General features: G+C 39.6%; 1 protein-coding gene across 1 annotated transcript; it reads right to left on the bottom strand.

Annotated features, from left to right (window-relative positions):
* Positions 1-556: 556 nt before the first annotated feature.
* LOC118431426 (macrophage mannose receptor 1-like) lies at positions 557-10,584 on the bottom strand. Its single transcript, XM_035842655.1, has 4 exons — positions 10,195-10,584; positions 8,701-9,108; positions 7,387-7,788; positions 557-1,023 (listed from the first exon to the last, which is right to left on the bottom strand). The coding sequence occupies exons 1-4, from the start codon at positions 10,472-10,474 to the stop codon at positions 1,016-1,018; spliced, it is 1,098 nt and encodes a 365-aa protein (XP_035698548.1). The 5' UTR covers positions 10,475-10,584; the 3' UTR covers positions 557-1,015.
* Positions 10,585-12,221: the final 1,637 nt, after the last annotated feature.

The raw sequence follows: 12,221 nt of genomic DNA, 5'->3' as shown, positions 1-12,221 counted from the left end.
GCTTTCGGCTCCGTGTGTTTGTTGTTTACAGTATCTCTGTATGGAGCCCTAAACACCGATTTGTTGATGGTGACGTGAACCAAGTGTTTACATTCATATAGCCCGTGGAGTTGCTCGATCAGTTATCGGCTCCGTGTGTTTGTTGTTTACAGTATCCCTGTATGGAGCCCTAAACACCTTGCGATTTGTTGATGGTGACGTGAACCAAGTGTTGACATTCATAATCCGTAGAGTGCTGCTCAAACAGCCCTCTGTTACTGTATAGAGCGCTAAGACCAATTTGTTTTGGGTGACGTGAACCAAATGTATACATTCATAGCCCGTGTACCATGTTTTGCGTACAGCTGCTAGTTCAGTCCGGTTGTTTGTCCTCTACGAGAGAACCTCCTCCATGTAGTACTAAAAGTTCCATGAAGGTGACGAGAACCAAGTGTTTGTATTCATAGCGTATAGAGCTCGCTCGGTGGAGCTGGAGGGCTGCACGAGCAACCTCCATGGAGGTCAGCTCTGTGGAGCTCCTCCATGGAGGTTGCTCGTGCAGCCCCTATTGGCAGTCCTATGAAACTCAACTAAAAACTGCTAAATTTAAGCATTAGTATAATCAGGATTGTCTCTCCAAATATTAATCATGCTGCCTTATGTCATAAAAAAACGTCAACTCCTCCAACTCCAACTATTTCTATACTTGCTCTTTGTTTATTTATGTGTCTCATTATCATACCCATGTTTGTATAATGGACCTTCCTTAAATCATTCATCATATTCCACTTCCGTGTAAATAAAATGAAATGAATTGATTTGAAATAACATAAATACCAGTCAGCGTAAGCAAAATTAATGCTGACCTTTCTACATCAGTACCATTTGGTAATTCAATTCAATTGCTTAATTTCTTTATTGCCTTAGGTCATAACCCAACCGTCATAGCTTTCCCTGTCATCTTTTTATATTAAAGTGTTTTTTTTTTTTACTTTGGAGTGGACGTAGCGCCTTCCGCAGTTAATCCGGCCTCATCTTAATATTCTGCTAAGAAAAAGATAAAAAAATATGTTTTGAATGCATTCAAGACGTTCCAGTAAGTGAGATTCACGGCACGAAAAACGGTATTTAAGCGTGCTGAAACCATGCGTAATGTTGACGTATTTTCCTTCTTTACGGACCTATACACCACTTATACGAGTACGTAAATATTACCTTTAAGTGGTCTTTCCGTAGGTCCGTGTTAGTCCTTATTTTCCGGTTTTCCAGTTGTCTTTCAGCAGCTTAAAGATGTCGTAAATGATTACTAAAACCCCCTTAAAACTTGTTTAAAGTTCACGTTTATTTGATCTAAAGCCTCTTTAAGTCTTATATACGTGTGCATTAAGAGGATTATAATGTGTGTTTAGGTGCCTTTTCAGCAGCTTAAAGTTGCCATAAATACTTATTAAAACGCCCTTAAGACATGTTTAAAGTTCACGTTTATTTGATCTAAAGCCTCTTTAAGTCTTATATACGTGTGCATTAAGAGGATTATAATGTGTGTTTAGGTGCCTTTTCAGCAGCCTAAAGTTGCTATAAATACTTATTAAATCGCCCTTAAGACATGTTTAAACTTCACGTTTATCTGATCTAAAGCCTCTTTACGTCTTATATACGTGTGCATTAAGTGGATTATAACGTGTGTTTATGTGCCTTTACAGCAGCCTAAAGTTGCCATAAATACTTATTAAAACGCCCTTAAGACATGTTTAAACTTCTCGTTTATTTGATCTAAAGCCTTTTTACGTCTCATATACGTGTGCATTAAGTGGGTTATAACGTGTGTTTAGGTGCCTTTTCAGCAGCTTAAAGTTGCCATAAATACTTATTAAAACGCCCTTAAGACATGTTTAAACTTCTCGTTTATTTGATCTTAAGCCTATTTACGTCTCATATACGTGTGCATTAAGTGGATTATAACGTGTGTTTATATGCCTTTTCAGCAGCTTAAAGTTGCCATAAATTCTTATTAAAACGCCCGTAAGACATGTTTAAACTTCACGTTTATTTGATCTAAAGCCTATTTACGTCTCATATACGTGTGCATTAAGAGTCTATATTTTTCGTTTTAGCAGCTTAAAGTTGTCATATATACGCACTAAAACACCCTTAAGACATGTTTAAAGTTCCCTCTGTACGTCTCATATACGTATGCATTAAGTTGATTATATGGTGTGGATAAGTGCCAATTTAACAGAATAATCATAAGCACGTTTCCAAGCAAGAAAATACAATGGATGACACTTTGAAATTTTATTGAATCAGGAGAAAATATTACATGGAAAAGTAAAAAAAGAACTACAGCCTACTAGGTATTTATGGCCTTTTGTTCTGATGTAGTCGGCAGTTGAAGCAATCACAACGGTTGTGCAATTCCGTGCAGCATCCAAGTCCACAGTAACATTTCCAGTGTCGGACCAAGGACGTTATCGGAAGCGTCTCGGCGTAAGTTAAAAAGAGCACTCAGTTCCATCTGGCCACCACAGGAATAAGAATCCGATAAGATCTGGAGTAGTGGCCGATATGACTCGTGTTGTTGGATGGTCTTGGACTCTTGGATTATTTGGACGCGAAACATGTTCAGCTTGCAGTCTCGGCTTCGATTAATCCGGATGGTACAAGGGTCGTGATTTCCCATTCTGTGTCGATTTCCAACAGCATCAACTTGTACAGAATGATAGCCACCTCCTCTCTTTGCGTCAAATTCCGTCAACGGGGGTCCTAAGCGGTAACAGCCACAACTTGCGGATTAGAACAGGTCCAAACGTTCTTCAATACTTCTCTTCAAATGAACGCCTGGAAAATAACCGCTCCGTGCCAGTAAATTTGAACCTCCACTCTTTTCTGCCATTGGATACATCCTATCACATGACACAGCCGCTGTGTATGTATAGTATGCCGGCCACAGACGGAGGCGCGCCCTATGCCGCATACCCGTACGAATTAACGCTGAATAAATTTACATCTAGCCTGCCCACGCATATCACAATAACCAAAACAAAAACGAGCAACACGTGAAGACTCTGCCTGTGTACCCAGACTGTTCTTTCTTGACTCTTGCTTGCAGATGAAGAAGTAAACATCATTCGTACATTTACTTGTAGAAATACTCGCCATTTAATAATAAGAAAAACATAACAGAAATACGTAACATTTCATATACGTCTTGGCAACATATTAGCTAAACGGGGGAGGTCTCCCCGTGTTCGCTTAAAAGTGCGCGGATTCAAAGATTAAACATGTCGTACGTTCAACAGAAATACGCAACATTTCATGTACGTCTTGGCAACATATAAGCTAAACGGGGGTGTTCTCCCTAGTTCGCTTAAACTGCGCGGATTCAAAGATTAAACATGTCGTATGTTCAACAGAAATACGCAACATTTCATGTACGTCTTGGCAACACATAAGCTAAACGGGGGAGGTCTCCCCTAGTTCGCTTAAAACTGCACGGATTCAATTGAAAGATTAAACATGTCGTATGTTTGACAGAAATACGCAACATTTCATATACGTTTTGGCAACATATAAGCTAAACGGTGGAGGTCTGCCCTAGTTCGCTGAAAGTCTTAAACTGCGAAGATTCAAAGATTAAACATGTCGCATGTTCAACAGAAATACGCAACATTTCAGATACGTCTAGCAACATATAAGCTAAATGGGGGAAGTCTCCCCTAGTTCGCTTAAACTGCGCGGATTCAAAGATTAAACATGTCGTATGTTCAACAGAAATACGCAACATTTCATGTACGTTTTGGCAACATATAAGCTAAACGGGGGAGGTCTCCCCTAGTTCGCTTAAACTGCGCGGATTCAAAGATTAAACATGTCGTATGTTCCACAGAAATACGCAACATTTCATGTACGTTTTGGCAACATATAAGCTAAACGGGGGAGGTCTCCCCTAGTTCGCTTAAACTGCGCGGATTCAAAGATTAAACATGTCGTATGTTCAACAGAAATACGCAACATTTCTTGTACGTTTTGGCAACATATAAGCTAAATGGGAGAGGTCTCCGGGACCGTCTTCCCTAGTTCGCTTAAACTGCGCGGATTTAAAGATTAAACATGTCGTATGTTTGACAAAAAAACGCAAAATTTCAAATACGTTCTGGCAACATATAAGCTAAACGGGGGAGGTCTCCCCTAGTTCGCTTAAAAGTGCGCGGATTCAAAGATAAAACATGTCGTACATTCAACAGAAATACGCAACATTTCATATACGTCTTGGCAACATATAAGCTAAACGGGGGTGGTCTCCCCTAGTTCGCTTAAACTGCGCGGATTCAAAGATTAAACATGTCGTATGTTCAACAGAAATACGCAACATTTCATACACGTTTTGGCAACATATAAGCTAAACGGGGGAGGTCTCCCCTAGTTCGCTTAAACTGCGCGGATTCAAAGATTAAACATGTCGTATGTTCAACAGAAATACGCAACATTTCATATTCGTTTTGGCAACATATAAGCTAAATGGGGGAGGTCTCCCCTAGTTCGCTTAAACTGCGCGGATTTAAAGATTAAACATGTCGTATGTTCCACAGAAATACGCAAAATTTCAACTACGCTCTGGCAACATATAAGCTAAACGGGGGAGGTCTCCCCTAGTTCGCTTAAACTGCGCGGATTCAAAGATTAAACATGTCGTATGTTCAACAGAAATACGCAACATTTCATATTCGTTTTGGCAACATATAAGCTAAATGGGGGAGGTCTCCCCTAGTTCGCTTAAACTGCGCGGATTTAAAGATTAAACATGTCGTATGTTCCACAGAAATACGCAAAATTTCAACTACGCTCTGGCAACATATAAGCTAAACGGGGGAGGTCTCCCCTAGTTCGCTTAAACTGCGCGGATTCAAAGATTAAACATGTCGTATGTTCAACAGAAATACGCAACATTTCATATTCGTTTTGGCAACATATAAGCTAAATGGGGGAGGTCTCCCCTAGTTCGCTTAAACTGCGCGGATTTAAAGATTAAACATGTCGTATGTTCCACAGAAATACGCAAAATTTCAACTACGCTCTGGCAACATATAAGCTAAACGGGGGAGGTCTCACCTTGTTCGCTTAAACTGCGCGGATTCAAAGATTAAACATATCGTGTGTTTTACAGAAATACGCAACATTTCATATACGTCTTGGCAATATATCAGCTAAACGGAGGAGGTCTGCCCATGTTCGCTTAAACTGCGCGGATTCAAAGATTAAACATGTCGTATGCTCAACAGAAAAACGCAACATTTTATATACGTCTTGGCAGCATATAAGCTAACGGGGGAGGTCTTCCTTGCGTACACGGCGGTTCGAAATAAATTATACATGGCTCATATTCAACAGAAAAACGCTACATTTCATATGACGTAAGGGAGCGCATATAAGCCAAAAGTAGGAGGTCTTCCCTGTTCGAATTAAACCTTGCGCACAGAAAGATTGAATACGTCATATGCTTTCGGAACAAACAACACAGAAGAGTATTTTATTTGACTTTGCTGAGGTATTAACATAACATTTTGTACCGGAAAACGCAATTGTCAGTTTTGACTGTAAATCTTGCCACTGTTTTAAAACAGATGATGCAATGCTTTATCAAACACCAGACAAAGGCTTATTATATTTGACATGGCCGAGGTAAGTTTGGTAAACTAAACATGTATTTTGTAACAGATCTAGAGAAACGGTATTTGTGAGTTTTGACAGAAAATATAACCACAAAACAGTAATACGGAATATTTTTTATAACTTTTTAAGACATTTAAGTTCTCTTTTCGGCATACTAAAATAGATGTAAAATTCACGTAAAGAAACACGACAGATTAAGTAACATTTACAAACGCTGAAATCTTACGTAAAGGCCAGATGTATGTTTCCGATGCCTTTAATAGATCTTAAAATCTTCTGAAATATTTCTCCGCCTTTAAGGGCTTTATACGTATCTCTGAAACTTTGCTTAAATAGTTGTTTTCGTGCTGTGATTCAGTACTAGTGTGCATACACATACTTGGGTAAAGAGTACATGGTTACAGGGATAAAATCGAGAAGGCTCATATTTTGCACAGTAGTCTGTATCCCTTAATAAACGTTTCTTTCAAATTAGAATTCCTTGTTGGCATGCTAACGGGGAAATCTGATAATTTCCCCCAATTTTTGGATCTCTAGAACACAGAATTCAGCGCATTTTACGTCATACTCTGCAACACCTTCAACTTCATCATCAAAACAAAGCAAGACCTAAATAGAAAAATATTTTGGCCTTCTAAAAACTATTAGAATTAAGTTTTAGGGTAAACTGAAAATATATATCATAGTTCAATATTTTACTCTTCAAAATATGTAACTAATAGCCCAATCTTATGACGCTTTGATTGCCGATTTAGTAACGTTTTTGGATTGAAATTGATACCATACATGTATGATTAGGATATATAACAAATGTAACATTGCAAACTCGGGGTCTGTTTTGTTGTTACGCCGTTTTCTTTTAAAAAGTCCTCTTGTTGCGTTTGGCAAAATTGTGACTTTGAGCCATGTTTAAAATGCTCTACGTAACGTAATAATTTAGAATTCAAACTAAACCTTTTGTAAACGGTAAATCTATGTATCTATCATTCATTATTAAATGCTTATAGAGTTTCAGGTAGTGATAGTTGGTCATGTGATTGTCACTGTAAGTGTGCCACTTGTTTGATTTTACGAAAATGGTCAATTTTAGCCATATTCTTATTTGGCGCTTACCCAGGCAGGTCCTGTGTATATTTCTGGAACCAGAACTTCATTCGGTCCAAAAGGAAATGTCCGTAAATAGTTTCATCAGGTTGATAAAATACTTATATAGTAAGGTTCTTCGAAACGCAACCAGAATTGTACTCACTCCCAACGTTTCAATCTTTATCAGACACCATCATCAGGGTTAGAATGGCTAAATCTTATTCTTGCTGTTGCTTATAGTCAATGTAGGTGGCGTTGTAGCAACAACAATGTCGTCCAAAACGTGGCTCAGCTTGTATTCCCCCTCTTCTCTGGAATCAGTCATTCTAACCCTGATGATGGTGTCTGGGAGACATCGAAACGTTGGAAATGAGTACAATTCTGGTTGTGTTTAAAGAATCTTAACCCTATTCAAACCGGGCTTTTTCAGGGGTGCCTGTCAACAAACGGTTGCCTTGGCAACAAAAAAATGGATTTTTTCCAAACGTTGTAAATTTGTTGGCAACCAGATTTAAGGAAAACTCACAAAGTTTGGTGGCTCTAGCGTAAGCCATTCTGGCGTTATCCGACTTGGAGGTTGGCGCAGGCCTAAAAAGCCCGCCCCCGGTCTCAATAGGGTTAAAAGATAAAAGAAAATGTCGTATGACAAACCTTTTGTCTGGCAGATAAACTTGGCCACCTTCCTTGAGCACAGAATGTCATTCCATCCCGGCCACGCTTGAGGACTGTAATGTGCACAGTCTTCATCCCCATAACGATTATTCGGTTCTCCCTCCCTCCAGTCACTCCAAGGGGTATCCTGGTAGAGAATTTCCCCATCTTCCCAGACCCATTGTCCCTCACTGTTCTCGTCGCTCAAACCAAACCAGAAATAGTGCCAGCGATCCGCCTTGTTCTTCAACTGCAACAGAAAGTCGTCTGTGGTCTTGTCTTTTGGCATGGCTAAAAGTCCGCCCTTCATGGCACAAAACTGTCTCGCCTGGTGGTAGGAAACTATCGGGTGGTACGCTTTGAAGCAGGCTCCACTGAACTTAGTAAAGCCATCTGGACAGCCTGGTGGGAGGACAATGAATTTATTAATGATTCAAATGATAAAGGTTGAATAGGATGAACGTTCGATTCCATATTTGGGGCCCTTTGAGCTTTGAATATATGTTGGTCTACGTTTAACAAGTTAGAATTCTATTCAACTTTGTTTCATGACTCAAATTCAAGATTTTCTCCAAACACAAAACTTTTCGACTTCAAAGAAAACCACTTGACAAAAAGTCACGTACAGACATTTAATTTATTACATAAGCAATTTATGGATCTACCGTAGACAAGACATGTAGTTAAGGTCCGTTGAAATTCCATTTCAGGTGGTCAAGAGAAGCTGCCGCAATGTATGCTGATTTCCATTTTGGAAGAGAAAGGTGGAACTGGCTGGATAACATAATTTGCCATAATAAATAGGAGTTTTGATTTTTTTTAAAAGCTATCTTAAGGGGTTGTGGACCAAATACTGTCTTTGTGCAAAATATGAGCACAGTCAGCGCAAATTACTGTAATGCAGAAATGTTCGCGGAGGATTTATATTAGCGGTTTTCGCGTTCGCCATTTCACCGCGAATTTAACCCTGTTCAGACCGGGCTTTTTTGGTCATCCCTGGACGGGGGGGAAATACATTGTTAGAACCAAAAATAGTGGTTTTTGGCAAAACTGCCTGTCAACAAACAATTGCTATTATTTTGAGTTAGGAATAAAAGAAAACAGAATCCTAACTATTTGCTAATTATTATAACAGCAACGCTTCTCCTGTTTTTGCCTTTTGCCTTTGTTCCATACAGAAAAGAATGCTTTTTAAAGAATCAAGACAATAACAATGCAATGTACCTATTTATTACAACACTTGCATATATTAGGCGCCTTAGAAAATTAATATGGTTGGAATGAATATAGATAATGCTAAATATTTGCACCCACCTGGATGAATTTGGCAGATGAAGGGCAGGGCTTGGTGGCAACTAATGTCATTCCATCCGAATGTACCGACTGTATACAGTAACATGGCCTGGGCACAGTCCTCCTCACCGAGAGAGTTATTTGGCTCTCCCGGATGCCACGCGTTGTACTCTGCGAGTGAGTAGCCGTCTAGCCACTCGAACTGCCCCTCTTCCTGCTGATCATGCAGGCCGATCCAGAAGGCCCCGGATTCGCTCACGGACTGGAAAAAGGTGTTGAGGATGTCGTTGGTCTCTTTGTCTCGGGGCATGGCGAGGGTAGCACCGTCTAGACGACAGATTGCAGCCGCTCCAATGAAGCTTTTCGGTTCGTCAAACGCCTTGTAGTACATACCGTGCAACTTTTCGTAGCCTTTCTCATTAAAAGCGCCTAAAGAAATATTGTAATTTTTTCTATCACCACTTTATAATGTTGACATTGTTCAATGTTCATTAGACATTACATTGACAAAATGCGTTACCCAATCATGTTTTTATGCATGTGTGCAAAGAGAGAATTACTTTGAAGAAGAAGTTCCAGAATATTCAAGAATTAATAAAAAGATAAGAGAGAAAAATTACCAGCAACTACAATACTTGCACATTCATTCTAACACGTATATTTTTCTTTTTAATTTTTCCGACTTCTATATTTCCATAATCAACAGGGTGTGTTTCAAAAGAAGTAGAATCTGTGCAATAACGATTCAATGCATTTGCGTCGATGTAGGTTAGACATCCAGGTGCTAAGATACGCAAAAAAGTAGATACTCAAGCAACTGGATATGTCTTTGGAAACGGTCAGACGTTACGGATAGTATCCACTATCCTTAGTGACAAAGGATAGTGGATTCTATCCGAAACGTCTGACCATTTCCAAAAACATATCCAGTTGCTTGAGTAACTGCTTTTTGGCGACTCAATGCATTGACGCAAAACACATAAGGAGTTTCAAACGATGTTCATACACTACCAAAAATGACTTTTTTTTGCGTATCTTGTTTTTCTTCCTAACAGAAAATGTATCTTTCATGAAGAAAATTGTTCTGTCCCCAAGAAATTTTTGCTTGAATTTTTAGACATTTTTGAGATTAATATTCTTACACCAAGAATATTTTTCTTACATCAAAAGCAAAAATTCTCGTATTTCTATAAAAAAGCAAGCATTTCTAGAATTTTATTTCTTGCATCATAAGAAAAACAACAAGATTTTGCTTAAAGTACAAAAAAATTCTTAGGTGTGAGAAAAATTTTCTTCACCAAAGAAGATAAGAAAATTGTTCTTTGTGTGAGAATTAAGTTTTTTGGTAGATTCTTGTTTTGCTTAGAATTTTATTCCAGATTTTTTATTGCAAGAATGTTTTTCTTTATATACGAATTGTCCATGGGGTAAACAAAACAAGAAAAATCATTTTTGGTAGTGTATTTGTAATGGTTGTACTAAAAGGGTATTATAGTCACTCAATGCACTAAATACCTGTAACAATTTGACAGATGAAGGGCAGAGATTGTTGGCAACTGGCGTCATTCCATCCGAATGGATCAGGATACACGGTCTGGACGCAGTGTTCCCCACTGTTAGCATTATTTGGCTCTCCCGGATTCCACAAGTTGTACTCCCCGATTGAGTCGCCGTCTATCCACTCAAACTGTCCCTCTTTGCGCTGATCGTGCAGGCCGATCCAGAAGGCCCCAGATGTGTCCATGGGCTTGGACAAGGCTGTAAGGAGCTTGTTGATCCCCTTGTCCCGGGGCATGGTGAGGGTACCACCGTCCTGACGACAGGTTGCAGCCGCTCCGCTGAAGCTTTTACGCGTGTTGAATGCCTTGTAGTAGATTCCACGCCACAATACGTATCCTTCAGGGAAAGTACCTAGAGATTTTTTTTCAATAGCAGAAGTAAGAATGACATTTTTTTATGTTGACGTGGTTCTATATCCACTACATGTTACAACACCAAAAACTGCATCATCTTTCTTTTGCGTTTTTTCCATACTCAAATGCACACGCGTGTATTTTTAGAAATAATTTTGAGAATACACAAGAACATAAAAAAAGACTAGCGTTAACTTGTCTATCATCATGGAATATGCTAAGTGTTGGTAGTAATAAGCGTAGTACAATGCTGAAAGTCATTCCAATTCGAATGTCTGTTGTTTCATAACTCGAATTGGTGCCTACTTTAGTATAAGTACTACAATTCAAGTTACAAAAAAAGGTAATAAGAATACAATTTACCTGGAACAACTTGGCAGATGAAATACGCTCCTTGATTGCAATCGGCATCGTACCAGAGGCCGTATCCGTTATGAGGGGGCCAATAATGGGTACAGTCTTGCCCACCGAGAGCGTTATTTGGCTCTCCCGGATTCCACGAGTTGTACTCCCCGATTGAGTCGCCGTCTATCCACTCAAACTGCCCCTCTTTGTGCTGATCGTGCAGGCCGATCCAGAAGGAGTTATCTTTGCTCACGGACTGGTAGAATGATTTGAGGAAGTCGTTGATCTCCCTGTCTCGGGGCATGGCGAGGGTACCGCCGTCCTGACGACAGATCGCAGCCGCTCCGCTGAAGCTTTCACGTGTGTTGAACGCCTTGTAGTAGATACCGCGCCACGTTTGGTAACCCTTCGGAAAGGGTTCCGAAAGATTCCAACCTAATGGTTCTGAGTGAAAATTGAGACGTGAAAGTTTAATTTCAATACATAATTCTAATGTAAATCCAAATGCCTAATTGTAAATGATATAAAGTTCTATATAAGGATATTACTATTGTAGAATATGTAACGGAAGGTGCCGCAACTTCGGACGTAAATTTACAAGTTCGACATCGTATTGTAGCAGTGTCAGTTGTCTGAAAACTGTTGCGTTTTGACTAATGATAAATGAGAGTGGTGGTGATTGGGCATTTTCCGTCTAGGGGTTGATTTTAAATCGTCTGTGCACGATTTACACAATGAATCTCGGTCGGTAGAAACAGAAAAAATGTTGTTTTAAAGTTACTTTACATATTGTTTCATTATAAATAGGGTACCGTAACTTCGGCATACAAATACCTCTGTCTCTCTTTGACCTATTGAAACGATTTTAAGAAAACAGAAAGAAGAATTTTGTGTCAACTGACTTCAGCTTCCCCCTGGTTCGTATTTTTTGACCGTGCGTGCGTTTCCGCCGATGCGAGGCCCGCCGTAACTGAGCGATTGTTTACGCCGCTTGTTGCATTCCAAGTTAGGTCAACGCTGACGACCTGTTGCTTCGTTCGGCGATGAGAGTAAATACTTCATTTCACAACAATGGCTCTTGAGTGTGAGGGCACAAAATGCCACAAATTTGTCACAAGAATGCCGAAAAGTAACACCGGAAACAGATATGATAACCTTTGCACGGCACCGCATGTGATCTCAAAGTATGCGGCAAATCCCTCCATCAGTTCAGTACAAAGTCATTAATATATTTGGACCAAATCTTCCATTTTTTGGGGGTCCACTAGCTGTATTTTACACGGT

Source organism: Branchiostoma floridae, chromosome 15 (assembly GCF_000003815.2).
Source record: "Branchiostoma floridae strain S238N-H82 chromosome 15, Bfl_VNyyK, whole genome shotgun sequence".
NCBI lineage: Eukaryota > Metazoa > Chordata > Leptocardii > Amphioxiformes > Branchiostomatidae > Branchiostoma > Branchiostoma floridae.
Note: the sequence above shows the minus strand (reverse complement) of the source record. Positions and strands in the feature narration are given on the sequence as shown.

Excerpts from the sequence above, each read along its gene's own strand:
- LOC118431426 (XM_035842655.1), bottom strand. The coding sequence starts at position 10,474 with ATGCCCCGGGACAAGGGGATCAACAAGCTCCTTACAGCCTTGTCCAAG. Across the intron at positions 9,109-10,194 it reads CATCTGTCAAATTGTTACAG|GCGCTTTTAATGAGAAAGGC; the intron begins GTATTTAGTGCA and ends ATATTTCTTTAG. Across the intron at positions 7,789-8,700 it reads CATCTGCCAAATTCATCCAG|GCTGTCCAGATGGCTTTACT; the intron begins GTGGGTGCAAAT and ends TCCTCCCACCAG.